The sequence below is a fragment of the Polypterus senegalus genome, chromosome 1 (assembly GCF_016835505.1).
Source record: "Polypterus senegalus isolate Bchr_013 chromosome 1, ASM1683550v1, whole genome shotgun sequence".
Taxonomy (NCBI): Eukaryota; Metazoa; Chordata; class Cladistia; order Polypteriformes; family Polypteridae; genus Polypterus; species Polypterus senegalus.
Window position 1 is genome coordinate 203,603,387 of NC_053154.1, and position 22,607 is coordinate 203,625,993.

General features: G+C 38.0%; 1 protein-coding gene across 2 annotated transcripts in view; it reads right to left on the reverse strand.

Annotated features, from left to right (window-relative positions):
- Positions 1-22,607, reverse strand: part of LOC120538091 (regulation of nuclear pre-mRNA domain-containing protein 2-like) — an 89,019-nt gene that overhangs the window by 46,555 nt on the left and 19,857 nt on the right. For both annotated transcript variants that reach the window (XM_039767530.1, XM_039767521.1), the window contains exon 2: positions 1,348-1,477. In XM_039767530.1, the coding sequence (XP_039623464.1) occupies positions 1,348-1,477 (130 nt within the window). The remainder of the gene's footprint in view (positions 1-1,347; positions 1,478-22,607) is intronic.

Sequence of the window (22,607 nt, forward strand, 5' to 3'; positions counted from 1 at the left end):
ATCAACCTTTTCTTCTTCTTCATATTGTGAGGTTTCTGAACACTTTTGGGATCCCCCCACTCCAATCCAACAGGAGCGACACACTGAAGTGCGCCCCGAAGTGCGAATGCATTGTCTGTCCATTGCTGGGGCAGGGCATCAGCAGGCTCACAGCTGTAGCGCCACAGAAGCAAATCATAAAAAAATCAGAGTCGTGCTATATGTCCCTGTGTTGCACCCCATAACATGAGGCTTAGTCTCAGTACTTTAGCAAAACCAGCTTTATTTAGTTTGAAACAGGAATGGCACAGTTATTTATTGTAGCGGGGTCTGCCATTCGGCTATACACAGACACAGCAGTCAGGCAGGGTCGTGGCCAGGTCAGTGACCAAGTAATCTTGTTACCTGCATTTACAATGTACCTTGCACCACCCATTGAGATCTTTGCTTTGCTGGAGAGACGCAGCATAGCTGTGAGCCTGCTGTTTGCCCCGGCAACTGATAAACTTCCACAGACGCGGAGATTGCACTTCAGGACGCTCTTCGGTGTGCAATCTAGTTGGGGGAGGTCCCAAAAGAGTTTACAAACCTCACATTTTCCTGAATGAGTGCCACATTAATAGGAATGTTTCTTGAACGAGCATCACTGAACCACATAAAAACTGCTTTTTCGACGTCTTCAAATGCAGCAGTTCACATACGTTTGCAACCCCAAAACCTTCTTTTTTTGCTCAGTCTTTCAAGAAAGTTGACAATTAACACGAAATTAACGATGGCGAAATTCCGAATTCACTGGCAATGTGTTTTTTCTTTTTGCCGGAATCGAGAGCTACTAAAATGTAGTTTTTTGTTTTTTTTTCTAATATCAACTGTTATTGTTTTTTCATGTCTGTCGTTTTCTATCGGAGGGTGACAGAGTTAAATTCCAAAGGATGTTTTTCAAATGTTGACGAGCAATAAGGAAAAGGTATCACTGAAAACCGCAGGAAACAAAAAAGACAAAAACAAAAAAACAGTACGAGGAGAGTTTGAAGAAAGAAAAAAAATTAGTGTTTCTGTTTGGGGATCATTGTGCACAACTGAGTTGCGGTCACAGAACTAACTGCTCTGTGGATGATTCATTCAGGCATTTCATGGTCTTTTGGACACTTCGTTGTAATGAAAGTATATGCTGAATGTACTTCGTATTAACAAGATTTCTATAGACTCGTGTCATATGGGGAAGCTGTCGTGACCATAGAATTACTTTGTTGTAATGAAAATTTTATTGTAAAGATATTTGTTGAAACGGAATTTTCCCTGTATTTAAAACATTTCCTGTTAATATTGCACTTAAACATACAATTGTAAAGTGTAAATAGAACCTACCGAACGAGTAAGGCTGCCTCAGGAAGGACATCTGCAAAAGTACTTCGGTAAATAATAGCATTTTTTCTTTTGCAATTCTGTATAACATCATTCGCCAAGTAGAAAAGGTTCAATCGATGAGAAGCTTCAGCTGAAAAGGAAAGAAATAAACTTATTATAAAGTCAATAGTAAATACTATAATTTTGTATTGATAAACCATTCCAACAAGTTTAAACATCCTATGTGGATATTGCTAAACCCACTTTACAGGGTACTTACAGTTTTGTTTAAAAGTTTACATACACTCATCATGGACATGAATGTCATCGTAATTGTGGACTTTCACCGATTTCTTTGGATTGTTCATTTTCTGGGGTGGAATGATTGTACAACATGCATAGATAAATGACTCTATAAAAACAAGAACTTGGCACACAAGTTTTAATTTATTTTGGATTTTCTGTGTATGTAAACCTATGACAACAATTGTACTTATACTATAAATTTAGACTACATATAAGCTGCAGCTGAATCACAAACACGTGTACTTTTTTCAAAACATACAAAAATAATATGAAACTATTAGTAAATAATAAAATGTCAAAATATAAATCAGGGAAAAAAGATAATCAAGAATGAGGTTCTGCTGAAGAATTCAGTTTAACTGTTTGCTGGAAAAACAAGGCTTGCTTTCTTTTTGGGAAAACAAGAGAGTAAAAAAAAAAGCTAATTTTCATTAAAATTCATCTAATAATTATCTCTCAATTTTCACACATTGTGCATTATTAAATGTACTGTTTCATTTCAATCTTTCTAAATACAGTAATCCCTCACTATATCGCGCTTCGACTTTTGCGGCTTCACTCTATTGCGGATTTTATATGTAAGCATAACTAAATATATAACGCGGATTTTTCGCTGCTTCGCGGGTTCTGCTGACAATGGGTCTTTTTACTTCCTGTTCATGCTTCCTCAGTTGGTTTGCCCAGTTGATTTCATACGCTATTGGCAGATGACTGAGAAGCTAACCAATCAAGAGCACGCAGTTAAGTTCTCCTGACTGAGAAGCTAACCAATCAGAGCACCTAGTTAAGTTCTCCTGACTGAGAAGCTAACCAATCAGAGCACGCAGTTAAGTTCCTGTGTGCTGAATGCAGTGTTAACCAGGAAGTCTCGTCTTGCTCATTCAGCATCAACGTGTTTCACTGTGTAAAGAGTTAACTTTTGTGCTCTTTTGTGTTTATCTTTGTGCATAGTCAAGCCCTTCATTATGGCTCCAAAACGATCTGCTCCTGCTTCTGCTTCAGGGTCTGAGCCCAAGCGCCAACGGAAGATGTTAACGATTGCCGAAAAGGTAAATGTTTTGCATTTGTTGAAGGAAGGGAAAAGCAACACTGCTGTAGGATGCCATCACAGCATCACTGAGGCTACGATTCTTTTTATTTAAAAAGTAGGAAAGGAATACAAGATCTACGGCCGCAGTGTCCTTTTAACCAGGGTGCAAAACGAGTTGTAAGTGGATGTAATAAGGCAGTAGTCTGGATGGAATCTGCTTTAGGGATGTGGATTGAAGACTGCCAGAAGAAGAACAACGGCAGTGCTACACAGTTGCCTTAAGTGGCTCTTTTAGAAGAGCTGCAACGCTCTCCTTTGTTGTGCAGTAAAATTAAACTCATTGTTATCGGACAAGTCATCGTGTCATTGTTGGTGAGTAACCATAATTAATTTTCTACTTACAGTACTTAGTACATGTACGTACGTTTAGGTTCACTGTGTACACATATACTGTATACTATTTTTCTTGCGTTGTACGTATTTATTGCTGGTGGCCTGTCTATCGTATTGGCTGTAACTTATGTGATATCGGAGACACTCGATATCTTTAAAATAATATTTAGGTTTTACTGTATATAAACAGTGTGTTTATATACATAATTTCAATGAATCTTACCTAATATCTAAGAGAATACAAAGGGATTATGCTGTATAACTCTGCGGGGAATATTTATAAACAGTGTGGGAGAGTTTATAAGGGCTTAAAATATATAAAAATAACCATACAAACATATAGTTTCACCTATCGTGGGGGGGTCTGGAATGCAACCCCCGCGATTGAGGAGGGATTACTGTATAACACTTTTGAAAAGCACATGCATAAAAAAATAAAAAGACCATGCACAGTTTTCAGTGGACAAACACTCTGCTACTGAAATGCACTGATAAAAGTGTAACATGTTTCTTGTTTATGCTGCCACCAAGCAAACATTGGACCAAAGACATGGGATTTCCTATCCTATCTTCTTTCTTTAAACCCAATGGCTTTAATATTTAAGATATTTTAACTTACCAATCAGGCAGAAATGCACATCACTCTGGGCAATATTATTTAAGGGGTACGCACACATTACAGACAACTCAAATAATGTCTTTGTACAGTCCCTGACAAAAGTCTTGTCGCTTGTGTACAAATTGACCTGAAGTGCCGCTAAAATATATTTCTAATCAAGATTTTGTTACAAGAAATGGGTCATTTTAATCCCATCAGCTTTTGTAATAATGTTTTTCGTTCCAAACGAAACTGACAAAAAGTATTCTAATATTCACAGCTTGGTAAAGCCCATTGAGTCAATTTTTGGCAAGACATAAGTATTGTCGCCTTGTCATATGAGCTTCACCTGTGACTAATAATGGATCAATCAGGTCTCAGGTGTGTATAAAAAGAACCCCAGTACACTAGACCTTCACATAAACTGCAACTAGACCTCTGCAAACATGCCTAAGATTCACCCTGAGACTAAAGTGTTGATTATCAAGAGGCTGAAGACCAAATCCACTGTTGATGTGGCAAACACCTTCAATGTGTCTCAGCGTCAAGTTCAGAGGATAAAAAAAAGATTTGAAGAGACTGGAGACGTTTTTGACAAGCCCAGGTCAGGAAGACCCCGCAAGACAACTGCTTGAGAGGACCGTTTGTTGGCTCGAAAATCCAAGGCCAGCCCATTTTCCACTGCAGCAGAGCTCCACGAGACCTGGTCACCTGAAGTCCCTGTGTCAACCAGAACAATTTGTCGGATTCTGTCTTGAAATGGCCTCCATGGTCGAATCAGTGCCCATAAGCCAGCACTAAACAAAAGACAATTGAAAAACCGTGTGGCATTTGCCAAGGCCCACAGCCTGCTAAAAGGATGGACACTGGAAAAGTGGCAGAAGGTGGATTTTTCAGATTATTCTTCTGTTGAATTACACCACAGTCACTGCAAATATTGCAGGAGACCTACTGGAACCCGTATGGAGCCAAGATTTACCCAGAAAACAATGAAGTTTGGTGGAGGCAAAATCATGGTCTGGGGTTACATCCAGTATGGGGGTATGCGATGGATCTGCAGGGTGGAAGGCAACATCAATAGTCTAAAATACCAAGAAATCTTAGCTACCTCTTCTATTCCCAACCATAAAAAAGGCCAAATTCTGCACCAGGATGGTGCTCCATCGCATATTTCCATCTCTACATCAAAGTTCCTTAAAGCGAAGAAGATCAAGATGCTCCAGGATTGGCCAGCCCAGTCACCAGACATGAACATCATTGAGCATATGTGGGGTAGGATGAAAGAGGAAGCATGGAAGACGAAACCAAACAATATTGATAGATAGATAGATAGATAGATAGATAAGATAGATAGATACTTTATTAATCCCAAGGGGAAATTCACATAATCCAGCAGCAGTATACTGATACAAAGAAACAATATTAAATTAAATAGTAATAAAAATGAAAAGAATTAAAATAAAATTAATGTTCGCATTTACTCCCCCGGGTGGAATTGAAGAGTCGCATAGTGTGGGGTATGAACTCTGGGAGGCATGCAAGACTGTTTTCTTTGCTATTCCTGATGACTTCATTAATAAATTGTATGAATCCTTGCCAAACCGCATGGATGCTGTCCTTCAAGCTCATGGAAGTCATAAAATTAAATTTGGATCTCACAGCACCACTACTGAATTTGCTGACATATTTTTCAATTTGCAGTAAAGTTGTTCATTTACTGTATAGGCGACAAAACTTTTGTCTTGCCCAAATTTGACCTTTCTGTCTTGATTAAATGATAAATCTTTTTTCAGTGAAACTAATTTATTTCAGTGCATTAAACATCATTTGGGAGGGCTTTAGCTTTTCATATTTCTAACACCAGTTGATTAATTAAAAGTCAGGTTAATAGCAGGAGTTTCTACAAAATAGAGAAGCGACAAGACTTTTGTCAGGGACTGTATATGGACTTGAATCTTTAAGACAATAACATACAGCATCTCACAAAAGTCAGCACATCCCTCACATTTTTGTAAATATTTTATTATATCTTTTCATAGGACAACACTGAAGATATGACACTTTGATACAATGTAAAGTAGTCAGTGTACAGATTGTATAACAGTGTAAATTTGCTGTCCCCTCAAAATAACTCAACACAAAGCCATTAATGTCTAAACCACTGGTAACAAAAGTGAGTACACCCCTAAGTGAAAAATGTCCAAACTGTGCCCAATTAGCCATTTTCCCTCCCCTGTGTCATGTGACTCATTAGTGTTACAAGGTCTTGGGTGTGAATGGGGAGCAGGTGTGCTAAATTTGGTGTTATCGCTCTCACACTCTCTCATACTGGTCACTGGAAGTTCAACATGATAACAGGACTAAAAAAAGAATAGAAGGTTTTGAAAATGCAGTAGAAGTGAAACTTTGGGAGCTTTCAAGTACAATAAAGCATTTCACAAAATGAAACCTTGCAACATGGTATGAAATCAGAGACTTCATTAACTAAATAAAACGTAACTTTAGTTATAATGCAAGTTAACAATTCACAAAAAAAATCTCACAGAAAATATCTTGGCGGTTTACATTTTATAGTTAGTAATATTAAAGGAATATAGTTATGCATTCACAGTACAGGTAGAACAGGTATATTGTCTTAAGGAATACACTCGTGTGCAATTCATATAGTGAAAAGTCCATAGACCCCAATTTTATGTGTTTTCCTAACCAAAAACATCCCAAGGTACACAACTATTTTACTAATCACAAACGCATTCTATCTCATAAATGTGCTCAGCTAGCTAAAGGTGGACTACCGGAAAAGCCATAAAATGGCAGCTCCAAGATCAGTGTTCACAGACACTGCACTTAGGGAGCACCTTGGTGGCATCCAACAGCTGCTTTGTCCCTTTTCCCGCGTTTCTCTGTCTCAGAGGCAACTCATACACATGCCCATTATCTACCTGGTCTGTGAGAATCGCTGGCAACCACACATCCAGGCAGATGAACTCTAGCAGCCAGGAGACATGTTCAAAGTCCTCAAACTGCTGGAGGAGGTGGGGCCCTCCTCACTCACATGCCACCCTCGGGGTGTATCTTACATCCACATAGCTAGCGAACACAGAACTACTTAATGGATTTAGATTGGGCTTTACTCTAGAATTTGCTTGAACATTCCGGTTGATTTTATGACTTCTGTCATCACGCTAAAAATCATAACTCACTTGCAGGAGTAATATATTTGCACTAATCAGTGACAGAGGCTGCAGGCCGAGGGGAGGAGGAAGCATGACGTCAGGAGTTGGAAGCATGACGTCAGGAGTTGGAAGCATGACGTCAGGAGTTGGAAGCATGACGTCAGGAGTTGGAAGCATGACGTCAGGAGTTGGAAGCATGACGTCAGGAGTTGGAAGCATGACGTCAGGAGTTGGAAGCATGACGTCAGGAGTTGGAAGCATGGCGGGGGCCTCCTCACTGTTCTGTTTTACTACTATGCAGGTGGAGACGAGGGGGATATCTAGTGTGTGTATGTATAAATATTATCACGTTAACGCATTAACAAACACAATTTTATATTGCGATAACGCAGTTTTTGTCATTATTATTTTGAAAGCCTCAGTCTTGCTAGCGAGATCAGTGATCTTCTTGTTGCAGCGCTTTTCGATATGCTTTTGCTAGAAGGAAAGTTATCTTTGTTGATTCGTCCTAGATTCCCTGCACGTTCATGAATAGCAAAGAGCAAACAGCTTCAAAAATGGCATGTGAGGAGATACCAAAGTGAATGTTCAAAGCAAAACTTTTATCATATTATCACTGAATTAGACTCTGATTTGTCAGACTCCAATTTTGATGCAAGTGATCTGGGAATGTAGGTCGACAATGATAATGAGGTACCAGCTGTTCCTAGTACTAAACACATTCATGTAGCTGATGCACCTATGGCAACATACGCCTGGGAGGACAGACACGATGACAGGATGTACAAACCATATTGCGTCTCACTGCAACTGTCACCCGCACACACCTGTCTCACAAAGACAGCCAGGCAACTGTGCATTCCTGCCGGCCGTTGAACCGCTGCTGCTGCAAACAGACGCCGACAGTAGGCAAAACAGGCAGCAACAGACGTTTTATGTTGATTTATGTGTGAAACCATTGCTTTGTGCATTTTTCAGAAAACTGAGTATATATATCATTGTTTGAGAAATGCCTAGTTAACATGCCGAGCATAACCCATCTTGTATCTCTGTTGTAACTGGTTGAGCAAGGGTTTATATTCTATTAATGCAATAGGATTGGCCAAAAGGAACAAATGAAGAAGAATTAAAAGCCTGGGAGGCAAATATGGCCTTGTACCGGGGTATGTTGGGTCTGCTCCCCAATTCCAGTTCCTTTTTGCTTTGAAAAGGAAGACAAAACAGAGAGAAAACCACTCAGAACTCAAAAAAAGGTGGAAAGGAAGAAATTTAACGGTAAAGTGCAAAAGTAACCACTGAGCGTGGCCACTAGCATTATAGCATAGCAGCTTCGACTGATGGCAAGAGGCCCTACCGTGCCGACGAGCTGTCATCTGGACTGGGATACAATTGTGAAGAAATAAAAGAACAAAACGAGGCAACACTCTTGAGTCCCAAAAGCCCTGGGTTCCTTCAAGCAACATTTACTTTCCATGCTATATATTTCCACAGTTTAAAAAAAAAAAAAAACTTAATACTTCCTAAATCTCAATAAATGCAGCACCTCTTCTTAACTTTTTCAAGGCAGATGTTTGCTTCTGTTAACAAGGAGGGGTTGAGGGCAATCAGAAACTATAAACAGTGACAAAACCAGACATTTTTATTTTAGTTTGACTCCCTTTGCTAGAGAGGAAGTTAGCTTGGTTGGTTTGACCATAGTGAAGAGCAAACAGCTGGCAAAAATGGCATCGAGATCTGACGAGAGATCAATGCAAATGCCCAGGAAAAAATACTCTGCTTGCGGCATTTGGCACATAATCTCTGAACTGGAATTTGACATGTTGGGCTACAACTTTGATGTAAGTGATCTGGAGATTTCAAAAACGAAAATGAGGTACCAGCATCAGCTGATCACTCTCCAGTTGTTTGTGGTGCTGAACGCGCTTTTGTGTCGCTGATGCACCTATGGCAGTGTTTGCCTTGATGGACCATCACTTATGATGACAGGAGGGACAAACCAGATTGCATTGCACTGTGACCGTGACCACCCCTGCCACATGAAGACAGCCTGGTGCACATTCCTGCCAGCAGTTCAAGCCAAAAGATACAGCGAAATGGAGGTCACAGCACGCAGCAAGCAATGTTTTGATGTTGATTGTCTGTGTAAAGCCAGTGCATTGTGTGCTTTTCAGAAAACTGTGTTGGTTTGGGGAAAAATATTCAGCACTCAAAGAGTTAAAGAAACAATAACCCAATTGAAAACTGAATCATTATCTACATCTGTTCTTAATCTTGAGCTATGAAATAAATTTAACATATCTTCAAATTAACAGAAGATAAAAAAATGTTAATACAAAACTTGGCTCACACAGGCAGTTTCATTTTTGTACTGCCACGCATATAAATATAAAATTATTTTATACTAATTGGATGCACAATGTGTTGTTTATCATTTGTGTGTGGTCCCATAAAGTTTAATGAGAGGTACTGAAGCCTATAAAATTGAAAATCAGTTTATTGGGAAATGTTGACAATAATGATGGCTAGTTAACTCTTAAAACTGTTTAAGTGTACAGATCCCACACAGACATTCTAACTTGCCTCATTTCAAGGTATATCCATTTTAAGTTTACACAAAAAATTAAGGAAACAGTCATGCACTGATACTCTACCTCATTTGATGACAACCCAAACCAAAAAAATGCAAGAGCTATTTAAGTTTTGACAGCATTTTCATTATATTTTTATAAGCAGTGAATGTTTACATTTTGACTAAAGGTTTGTTTGGATTGCTGCTTGTTTACATGTACTGTATTCTGAAATTATGACGTCAATTTTATTAGGTGACAATATTGTGCAGGCTCCTGAAGAGTTACAAGGTCAAGTTACTTTAGTTATTATAGTTGTTAAACTAAAGTGTTAAGCAGTTATGTTATACATAAGACTGTAAGGGAAACCTCTACGCAGGCTACTTTTGTGCTTACATTTGATTTACGCTGTGTCACATTGTATACAATGCTGTGTCACCACTATTGCACTATAATACTGCAGCTACTGGCAACAATAGTTCACACTTCAAATTAGGTAGTCTGTCATCAATGACAGCATCTCATTGGAAAGGATGGAAAATACCCTTCATTTTGTTTGCACTAATAAATGCTGCTGCCTTCAAGCTGCACTCACCTTTAATACATTTTTTTAGTATTTTTTTTTCTACATTATAATAAATATAATTATAGCATGTCATGGGGTGGGCTCTATGTGTTCTATGAGTTAGCAACCAATGGCCCAGGAAGTCCAACCCATATAATACCAGCAACAAGGTAAAAGGAAAGCGGGTGCTTTGTACCTAAACAGAAGCAAAGTTCATCTATCTAATGTCTCATGTTTTATACAGCACAACTGAACGTAAAAAGATAAAAAAAAAAAAGGGCTAAGATTGCAGCTGAAGGCACCTTACCTGTTAACCCTTCATACGGTGTTAGCTTCATCAGGCAGCACGTTATTAGCTACCACAGAAAGGGGCGAGCAGCAAAGCGGTGGTGGTTAGCATATTACTGCTCAATTTGACATGGCCAACGTTTTTCAGTCATGCAAACGGACATATTCAGCAAGACTGACACACCCCACCAAATAGAAGTTGCATAATGTGACATCAAATTAAGGGTTTTAGAGAACTACAGAACCAATGAACTATGTTGAGCCAGATGCTTAAGTCTTCTACCACAAAACCTACCTAAGACTGTACAACAGCACTAAGAAGAAATAGCTACAGCTACAAAAAGACAACTCCAAATGACAGTATAGTGACACCAGATGATCTGGATGTTACAATGAATTTCGTTAGTTCAATGAAAATGGACAAAAACCCCTATCCAACTGTGTAAACTTAGGACTTCCATAACACAATGACTGTAAACAAGGCAAACAGAACATTACGTTTTTTCACCTACTTCAGAGCTCTCTGGACTTCAGCCTAGGTGAAAGTTTGCCTTTCAACAAGGAATGACCCTAAAGTCAAAGCAAAAACACAGGAATGGCTTAAGGACAACCCTGATGATGTCCTTATGTTTCCCAGCCAGAGAGCAGACTTGAACCTGGTAAAACATATCTAGAGAAAAAAAGAAAAGTGGTCCATGAACGGTCTCCATCAAACCTGACAGAGTTTGAGAGAATCTGTAGAGAAGAGCTACAGAAAACCCACCAATCTGGCAATGCTTGGCATGTCACACTGAAGAATATTCCAAGATAGAATTGCGGATATGGTACAGAAGAAAGATGTTTTTTACTTGTATGTAATTAAAGTTAACATCCTCCGCTTTTGATGTAATCTTTATTTTCTTGTGCTTTTGCTACAGTCTGGACAAAAAAGTGTTTCTTTTTGAAATTTCATTCATTTACAAAAACATATTTGTGGCTAGTGCTACAATACTTCCAGTATTTTAACTGAGTCAAAGTGAAAAAGGGGGCAACATGGCATGCCTCTAAAGTCACTTGAAAATGTTCAAATAACCAATGTCAACTTAAGAACCCAAGTACAAGAATTTGCAGAGAAAAATGCTGGATCTCTGTAAACATTATTTTCTTACAGTGTCTGTGAAATGACAAGAAATGTAAGAGATATGACACTCCTCAATATTACATTATTTAAATAACAAAACATATTAATATATGTTTAATTCCATGTTCAAGTCCATAATGCAGGAAACTTCTGCTTCTACATTCAATTGAGGAAGTTAAAAATAATAGTAAGAATAATATTTTTAATACAGAACCCTTCACGGTAGTAAAACGAAAAAAAAAAAAGCTTCACATTTACCCTCTGAATATCATGAACATGGCTGCAGTTGTCCATCCAATCAACCACCCATTTTCTAACCAGCTTCTTAAGTTCAAGGTTGTGTGGAATAGTTTTATGCATATTCACACTGCACTGGACACAAGGCAGAAACCAACCTTGTAAAGGATGCCTCACTTATACACTTTAAAAACTTAAATCATATGGAGTCATCCAAATGATAATTAATGAACAAAATGACACTTAGTGATTGCTGCAGAAAAGACAAGACAGTTTGGAACTGGAATGGCTAACATGCACAGGGTTACCAATTAGATCAGGGATCTCAAACTCCAATCCTGGAGGGTCACAGTGGCTGCAGGTTTTTATTCTAACCCTTTTCTTAATCAGTGGCCTGTTTTTGCTGCTAATTAGCTTCTTTTGAATTAATTTTAATTGACTTTCTCTTGAAGACTATGCCCCAATACTGTAATTGTTTCTTGTTCCTTAAACAATAAATAATAATGAGATACAAAATGATCCAAAACATGACAAGCAAACTGTGACCATCATATAATATCTGAAAATAAAAAGGGTGGAGGTCTCAGGAATATTGATCTCAGGCCCTCAAAACATTTTACCAGTGCTCTAAGAAAAGTAAAGAAAAAAAGCAAGTTTTGAAAATGTCTGCTACTGCACAGTAAGAACAGCAACAAGCCATGGAATTAAAGAACAGGTTTAATTAACAAGACTCAGTGCCTAATTAAGCAACTGGTTAGAGTGAAATTGGTTGTAGTTTGAGGCCCTGACTTAGTTGGTCTTCTGTTGGCTCACACACTTCACATTTCACTTCTGTTTAAGGAAAGAAATTAAGCAATTCAGAGGCACGATGAAGAAATTCATGGGCACAGATCTTAAAAAGCGAGTCAAAAATTAAATCAAAAGAATTATCACCAAAAACATGTCACAAATTAATGGTAAGAATGAAAACCTGCAGCCACTGTGGCCCTCCTGGACTGGAGTTTGTGACCCCTGAACTAAATAATAAAATGCGTCTGTACATATCTCACAAACCACACCACCTCACTGAATCCAAGAAATCGGCCATAAATAAATATATAAATCAATTCTGAAAGCTGCAATATGTATATTCAATGCATAATACATACATAAACTCTCCAAGCAATAAATCTGTATTTTAGTTTTCCACAGTGTGACCAATAAAGTATTCTGTAACAGGTTCACTAACAGCCTGTTAGGTTGGAGACAAAACAGTAAAAAGAAAAATACAAGAGTAAATCCCCCCATTTCACTCTAGCTAGAATAATTAACCTTGTCAAAATGAGTATCTCCCAAGTCACCTGCAGCTTCTTTAGACAACATACTGATGTAAGATAAATGTCACTATGTATAATGTCACTGTAGTATGCAACCACAAAAACAATGAAAATCAAAAGTTGCCAGTTTTACCTCATTATTAATTTCTGCACCATAATATTCACAACATGCTAATCAATAGTGCTGTATTTTCAAAACTGTTTTGTAGAAAAGGGACTGATCTGATCTCCTAGTTAATTATTATTAGCCCTGCATTCGGCAATGCCAGCAAAATAATTAACAAGTCAGCCATCCCGGAGATATCAAACTGTTGTAGGTTGAGTGAATGAATGATCTGTGTTTCACTTTCCAGCCAGGACTTCAGAAGAAAGAAGAGATCTGTACTATCAATGAATAAGGTTAATAAAGTAGTGAAAGTCTATATAAAACACTTTCACCTTCTCTGCTATGGCTCAACAATGCAACTGCTCATTTTTCAAAAAATAGCCTAAACACTACTGGAACCATCTTCAAAATGTTAAGACAGTATGGGTAGTACCAGCATTTTGGCATTTTCTGTACTGAAGTAAACATTAGTTTTCCTCTACCCACCCCTTTCTGTCACTACTGCAGTTGTGGGGAAAAAATGTTTTGTAGACTTCACAAAACTGTTTTGTTTCATAGACTTCACAGCTATCAAGACTGAAATGGCGCGCCAGGGAGGCTGGAGTAAGATGGAGAGTTTTTGTAGTTATCCATGATTTGCTTATGAACCATTGTGGTACCAATACTGAGATCCAAAAGCTAGCATCAATATTGAAATCAAAATTTTAGTACCGATCCAACACTAATACACACGTCAATCCTCTGCTCGTGCACTTGCTATTCCTCAGCAAGGCTTAAACTAATGGCACCCCCACTCAACTACAATACAGGTAAGTCTTCCACCCTTCCAGACCAGTACAGTTCTCTTTCAAAGTAAAGGTATTGCTCGTAGCTTTAATATGGCCATACGCAAAAAGCTATAGGGTCCAGCTATGGACAGCCAAAGTTACAGCCAGGTTGACAGCAGTTACCTTGATGAGAAAGGTTTAAGGGATGAGCAAAGGTTTCTAAAAGTATGGAATAGAGTCTGCCACTGGTTTCATAGGTACACATAAGCTCATCCTTTTTGGTTTACATCTCCAGTACAGTTTTTGTCCATCAAGGCAGCCAATTGTTGAGTTGTGGCTCTTTGCACTTTCAGTCTAGTGCCTAAGCAATAGGAATTTTTAGCCCTATAACATTAATATCTGGGCAGTAAAGTTGGTAAATTACCAATACATACTGTAATGATATTGCCGGTGAATTTAAGTTCTAGCTTCCATAGAAAACATGAATGAAAAGTAAGTTTACTATTTTTCTCATCAGCAAGTTTTAATTTAACAGTTTAAATAGCTGTTGCTAATTTTAACCATTGCAAAAACTCTTAACAGTCTTTAGAAAGCACTTTCATAACAATGAAAATAGTTACGCACTTTAAAATGAACCTTGTCAGTACATTTGTTTCTGCCACTCTCACACTCAGTCATCCTACCCCCTTCCCCTTACTGAAAATGAGACAGCCTTTGTTTGTACTAGTAGAGTATTTGAAGGACTGGCAGATTATTTTATGTATTAAAAATGTATAAACTATTGTATTATAAAGAAAAAGTTGTGAAATGTTAAAACTGTATGAATCATTAACAGTTTTAATATTAAAACATTTCGACATGAATGCCAATTGGCTTTGCGTCCTAGGAACCAAGTTACCCAAACTATTCTAACATTCTGGTAATTAATTTACCACTCTGATGCTGATCTATCTGATCATAAAATATGTCATTATGATAGCAATTGATGAGAAGAGTGCATAATTAAATTCAGAATAATGGTATTTGAGGGTTTCTCTAGAGCAGTGATTCCCAACTGGTGTTTTGTGAACAAAAGGGGTTCGCAAAAAAAATATTGTAATGGCGGAATTTTAAATCCCAAAGGTAAAAAAATAACAAAATATTAAATGTAGGCAAATATAATCACGGTACTATTAATAATACAATAATAAAAATATGTCAACAAATCAATTAAATGTCAAATTCATGAATATTACCTCAGTCACTTACGCATTGCGATGGAAGACTCCATAAAATTGTTGAGTCGCAACAGGTAACAATCTGTAACGCTGGAAATGCGTTTACATTCTCGTATGATCCAGAAACTTCCAATTCAGCGAGCCAAGAACCCCGAATTTGCTCGAAAGAATGAAAATAACATCTGCTGATATAAGAACGCCGTGATCAGACAAGGGAGAGTAGAGTCGAATTGAATTATATGAGGTGCTTAAGAACCACGAGTGATTTTAATAAGATAAATTGGTAGTGCATCGTTTGTGTAAATAAATTACGATAAAGACATTTTACTTAAATGTGTGCATGTCAAACCTGAAAGTGTATAATTATTACTCCGTAATTTTATTATGGATCGGCTAAAAACGGGTAGTTTTATCAGGTCTGACAAAAAGCTGGACAAGCAATCAATTGCTTCTTCTACTTAAGTCCCTGATTTGGTACCAACACAGGGTGACGATACAGAAAGTTACTATTTACGAATGGGTTTTTATTTTACCGGGGATGAGTCAGAACCTAAACCGCTTTGTGTAATTTGTAATGAAGTCATGTACAACAGCAATTTAAAACCATCACTTCTTCATAGACACATTGAAACAAAACATCCAACGTACAAGGATAAACCTATTGTAATGACAACAGAGGGGGTTCGCCAATTTATTCCAGTTTTTTGAAGGGGTTTACAAGGAGAAAAAGGCTGAGAATCACTGCTCTAGAGTGCCTTTCTCTTGCACGATTTGGCTCAAAAAACAAATTTGCACATTGCCATCTCATAACAAGCATATCGAATTTGATATTTTTCCATCCAGCCATTTTTATCTCTTGACCATCCTGAAGAAACTGACACACAGACAGTCGCTCACACACACACCCTCATCATCAAGATATCAATGTTTTGGTATCAGGGGACCCTAAAAAGTCAAGATCTGTCAAAAACTGGAGATCAAAATTTTTGACAAATCTAAAGCTTTTGCTCCTCCTCCATAGACGAGCAGTTATAATGGGGTTATTCCATATGTATTATGGATACATATTGTTATACATATTTTATTAAAGTATGTATTTTAAGTAAATTTTATTTTAGCATTTTTAAAGTCACTGAACAATAAGCCTACAGACTTTCATTTTATTAATAAAAATGAACTGTTAACTTTTACTGTATATTTTTATAATTAAACTATAGACTGCAGGTGTTAACACATTATTATTGAAAATAAGGCTTCTATGCACCTGGTAGCTTAGAGTGTTTATAAAAAATTAAAAATAAATATATAAAAAGAAATTTCGGAATCAGCTGATCCAGTAAGATGAAACTGGTATAGGCCTTAAAATATCTGATTGGCGCATCACTACTGAATGGCACAAAAAATGGCATTAACTGGAAAATTGTGAACTTCAAGGGTAAGAGCAAACAAAAACAATTTTACACATTTGCTGAAAAATATGTCTGTCAGTCCCAGGGACTTAAAAATTGCCAGCAGAGCTTGTGGTTTCACGGTCCCTGGAATTGTCCAACACTTAATTTTTACTTACTGCTCTTATTGTGTCAGTCAGTCAGTGGGAGTGGGTTTTTAAGCTGCAGCAATCTATACTAGGATGCTTTTAAGAGTTTCGACATCATTAGATGGAGTATCAGTGTGTGTTGAACCATTAGCAACACATCACTGGAAGACTTATCAGCAGAAATATTGACAGCCCGATATTATCAACTGAGCCCTATTTAATTTATTCTCATTGCTCTGCTTTTGGATCTACAGTTATACTAAGAACAGATTTTCAACACTTCTCAAGCACCTTATATTATTGTTGCACTTCAAATCATATTCTAGTTTAATCTTGAGCCAAAGATCTTAGACTTATACTTGTACGATAAAATGTTTAAGCATCTACTGCAGCAAACAAAGCTGCATTCCATTCTCATTAAAGACTGACAAAATACAAGCTATATTTCTGATTTTCCTTTTATAATTACAGCTGAATTAAAAGCACCATTTTGGAGAGCCTTAGGAGAGAGTTGTGATGCTATAGCTTCACCAGGACGCTAATAGAGTCTAGACAGACAGATCCTGAGGACAGATTCTCAGTAACCTTTAGGTATGAACAGCAATGAGCAATATGCTAGTAAGTTTACAATGGGGGAAGAAAAATAAACTTACTTTAACAAGGTTTTTGGACTTACCATTAGGTCGTTTTTTTTGGTTTTTTTTTTCCCCCCCGGATGTTTTGCCATTTGTTTCGGGTGCAAGCCTCACGCATAACATTCCACATTTACTGACCGGTGTTTTAAAAGGTGGTGCCAAAGCTAAACAGAGACACAGGTGCCTTGGAAGGTCAAAAGGCAGTTATAGGGTCCAAGTTGGATCAGTAGTGTAGGTGTACCGTAATGTTTCCAATTGTATCTTACTAACCTTGAAATTAGGTATAAATGTTCTTGTTGTTTTGTTATTTACTGTTTTATTATGTGTATTTGGTTGTCGGATATTTTGATTTTTTACTTGAAGTGTATGATTTACCTGGTAGGCTCAAAATGGTATCTCCCTATGTTTGGGCAAGCCAACCCCGGAAATTGAGAAGCCTTTATAGGTACAGTTGTGGCTGCAAGAGGGGGATAATCATTCAGAGAGATTTGAGAAGCGGGGTTGGGTAGTGCGAGGTACGCCAGACTAAGAGGTGCCTGGCGGCTGAGCTGCTGGTTGATGTTATGGAATGGGTTAGGCTCCAAAGGACCAAAAACAGCTCCTGACCTGGGTTGAAGCAGAGACCAGTTTTATTTTATTTTAAGGCTGACGATGCCCTGACATAGACTAAAAGTGAATATATATATATATATATATATATATATATATATATATATATATATATATATGAGTTTATTTTTTTTAAATAATTCTGTTGAAGCATGGTTGAAAATCAATGTCCGACTTTCATTGGTTAAATTTCATAGAATTTTTTATTTATTATTACTTTTGTCAGATTAAAGTTATTTCTGTGACCATTGTGAGTTTTTCTGTCATTGACTAAAGGGTACCAACAATTTTGTCCACGTGTGTATACTGTAAAATAGTGCTGGGCGGTATACCGGTTAATACCAAGTTTTTCATTTGTTAGGATATGGATTTTTCTTATACCACAACACCGGTTTAAATAGCCTTAACAACATTTGGAATTTGGTGCAGCGGGAAACTGTTTAAGGGGGGGGACCATTTTCACTGCTGCACCACTAAACAGGCATGCAACAGAGTACATGCATTAGTGGAGGTATTGAACGGTGAAAATGGACAGAGAACATTCCAAAACTGAAGCATTAGCAGACAGTAAAGTTGAACATGATGACACAGAAGAACTTTTGCTGAAAAAAGGAGCCGTGTCTGATGTCTGGAGATACTTTGGTTTTAAAAGGTTGGATGTGGACCATTATTATGTTCAAATGTGTGAATACTGCTTCTAAACTAATGGATAAAACTGCAAGCCAAGTTGTACTCACCGTTTATGTCAAATGTTGACTTTATTCGCGTAATTTGTCATTAAAGTAGATCATAAACTAAACTTCATCTTAAAATAAATATTTAATTTACTAGATTTTCTCAAACCCCATCATAAGTTATGTAGCACATTAAATGCTTGGTGTTTTGTATTCCAAGACCCAGTTGTTAATCTTTACGTGCTTCTTAAACTGATTTCCTCTTGCACTAAGATGAGGCTCAGGCAGCAATCACCACACAGAATACAGTGGAACCTCGGTTCACGACCATAATTCATTCCAAAACTCTGGTCATAAACCAATTTGGTCGTGAACCGAAGCAATTTCCACCATAAGATTGTATGTAAATACAATTAATCCGTTCCAGACGAATTACAGACGAACTGTATGTAAATATATATTTTTTTAGTTTTTAAGCACAAATATAGTTAAGTATACCATAGAATGCACAGCGTAATAGAAAACTAAATGTAAAAACATTGAACAACACTGAGAAAACCTTGAATAACAGAGAAAACTAACACTGCAATAGTTTGCGCTATAGTGCTAGGATCCGCTCGCTAAAAAAAACTTTTTTTTTAATGAGTTTTAAGCACAGGGAAAAAAATGAACATTTGAAAAATCTGTAATTTAATAAACCACCAAGAAAAGTAACATTGCAGCAATGCACGCTATGAACCAATCACTGTAAACAGAACTGAAAACAAAAACAAGCCTTTTCTACCTTATCCGTCCAGCACTCCCTCTCTTGCTCCCTCTCTCTCTCGTGTATGCGTGTGTCTCTTTCTCAAGCCCCTGTGTGTGTGCCTCTATCATGTGTGTGTGTGTGCACCTCTGTCTCGTGTGTGTGTGTGCGTGTCGCGCTCTCTCTCTTGCTGCACAGGAAATGCACAGGCAGACACTGAACACGTACAAACCGTAAGGGAAACTGGCTTGTTCGTATACCGAGTGTGTGGTCGTGAACCGAGGCAAAAGTTTGGCGAACCTTTTGGTCGTAAACCAAGTTGTACATGTACCGAGATGCTCGTGAACCGAGGTTCCACTGTACATTAATTGCATGATATTTCTACTCTCTGAACATTCAGAATGCTAAGATTAATACTTGATATAATTTTCATGATGAAATGCATTAAAGCATGTATTAATTGTGGGGGCACAGTGGCGTGGAAGTTAAACTGCTGCCTCGCAACAAGGGGGTCCCGGATGTTAACTGCCTTGAATTTGCATGTTTTTCTGGTGGGTTTACACGGTGTGCTTCAGTTTCCTTTCAAAGTTATGTAGGATGTGGGGTTTTGTTACGTTATATTGACCCTGCTAGTGTTTATGTGTTGCTCATATTCACCCTGCGATGAGCTGGCCCCCTGTTCAAGATTTGTTCCTGCCTCGCACACAATGCTTGCTGGGATGTGCACAACCCTGAATAGATGGAATAATTAAACATGTATAACGAAGATTTTTTTTAAAGTTCTGAACACTCCGTGGTCTAAGTTTATAACTAGTTTTAATTTCACAAAGACGTTTATCGTGTGGCGATTGGTTAGGTGGAGAAAGTAAAAGGAAGGATAGGAGCTGAGGGTTTGGTACATCAGACAGAGACAGCACGCATGGAAGAAAGAAAGCCCACTCAGAAAAATATCCACTGAATTCTGTGTTCGTGTCTCCAACCACCAGATCACAAACCCAACACTTTCACAATATTTAAGTTAAACCTGTGCAATACCCATTCATACATCCAGTTTTTTGGCACCTTGTCACACCTGCCATAAAGTTCTCTACATTGAACGTACACCTGGGGACCCCTTACTGCGAAGGAGCAGCACTACCGCCACACTACCGTGCATGTTTAATACCTGGTTTAATGCATTTCATCATGAAAATGATATCAAGTATTTATCTTAGCATTCTAAATTTTCAGAGAGCAGAAATCTCATGAAGTGAATTTTGTATTCTGTACAGCGATCACTACCTGCACCTCCTCTTAGTGCAAGAGGAAGTCAGTTTAAGAAGCACGTAGCGATTAACAACTGGGTCGGGGAACACTTAACACAAAGCATTTAATGTGCTACATTAACTTATGACGGGTTTTGAGAAAATCTAGTTAATTAAACATTGATTTTAGGATGAAGTTTAGTTTACGACAATCTATTTTAATGTCAAATTATTAGAATAAAGTGTAAATGTTGACTTTAATCTCAACAAATGGTGAGAATAAAGTGGAAATGTCAAGAATAAAGTCAACATGTCAACTTTACTCTCGACATATAGTTTTTTTTTTTTCTTCACCATGGCCCTAATGCGCTTCCGTAGGGCTATACCACAAATAGCATTATAAATGCAAGTTGCAGTTTTATTATTTACTAGGCTGACCCGCCTTTTAAGGCGACCGACTTTTAAGTTGACCACTTCTTAAGGCAATTCAATATGTAGGTCAATTTGATATTTTATATAAACTCATTAATTTGGTTATATTGCATTTGAGCGGTATTACTTTAATACTCGTAGTTTGTTATTTTTGTAATGAAATTTAAACTTTTTTTTTTTTATATTGAGGTCGCCTTTTTGAACCCCCGATATTTACTACGCGGTGAGGCATTTGTACTCCATCAACATTAATTATTTCCAGAGACATAATTTTGTCTATTTTTCCAGTGCATCGCGGACAAAAGCAAGGGAACGATGGGAGCACCAGAACTCTGCTCACATCAAGTCTGTGATTATCGGAATACCACTACGCTTTCCACTCACGGGACGGAAGGACAATCCCGACCGCTTTTATATAGTAAGAAAGAAGAAGATATCGCACAGTCTTGAGTAGAAAATCATCTTTTACCTGGAAAAACGAAACTAAAAATCCCATCGTGCATTGCAAAATGGACAGGGCGTGTGTGAAACTCCGCGCCTGCATAGCACTCACGGGACGGAAGGACAATCCTGACCGCTTTTATATAGAAGGATGTATATAGCCTAGCTTGAAGAAAGGTCCTCCTGCTATATATGGTACTAACTGCGTAAGCCGATCCTAGAAAGGATTGAAATCATCAGAACTACTCTGGGCATGTCTCTGCTATGAGGAATCGTGGTGTGGATGTGCTCGCATTGTTTGTGTATTAGCAGCTAAGCGTCTGTCTTTCTTAGGAGGTTTCATTTTGCTGGTCTGCAGGCCTTGCTTGGATATCGTCGAAGTTGGAGCCCTCACCCCAACTCCACGTCTCACTTCTGGGCCGGACTGACACACACACACTTGCACGCGTAGAACTCTGTTTAATTTCAAAAGCAACAGGGGTGCGGTGGTGCTCAAACATAAAGAATGCAGGCAGTCACTTCCAGTTCGCCCTCTGGTGGTTGTGCCAAGTGTCAACTGGATGATAACTTGCATACAAGACCGTAAGATCACCCCCCACCCTACCCAGAAGGGGGTGGTTTAGGGCTGATTTCACCCTACAGTATTTTTAGTCGACCAATGAGAAACATGTGTACCAAGTTTCATGAAAATCACTCCAGCCGTTCCGACGTGATGCTGGAACCTACATACTGTATATACACACATTGACTTTTTTATATAGATTATACTAGCAAAATACCCGCCATTCTCAGCGTAGAAGTACTGCCTTAAAATTGTTATTAAGAAGAAAATTAAACCTTTTTAAACTGAGGGAAAATATACCAATAATTATTTGTTAAGGATCTCTTTGTATATCACATTGTCAGTTCGGCCCTCCGGTTGTAATACGACCGTGTGCTGAGCTTACTCTTGAGCATGCAACGTACAGTTGGCCATGTGAAAAGTAATCTTGTTTCAAATCTCACAGCTTGGATTGCTGCTGTCATAATCGGTTTGAGCTTCATGGTTTGTTTCAATTACGACAGTATTTGCAGGACTTGTGTTGAAGTGACATTCAGCAACTGTCAAGCGTTGTAAGCATACAACCGGTTTCATAGATAACTTCGCATCCAGCTTTTGAGAGTTTAAACATTCATATACATCAAAATGTCCACTACTGAAATCGTCACCTGTGAATCTAAGATGTTTAAGAGGCATTGGCGGTTGTCCAAAGGTGTAAAATATTTGGCCATTTTGGT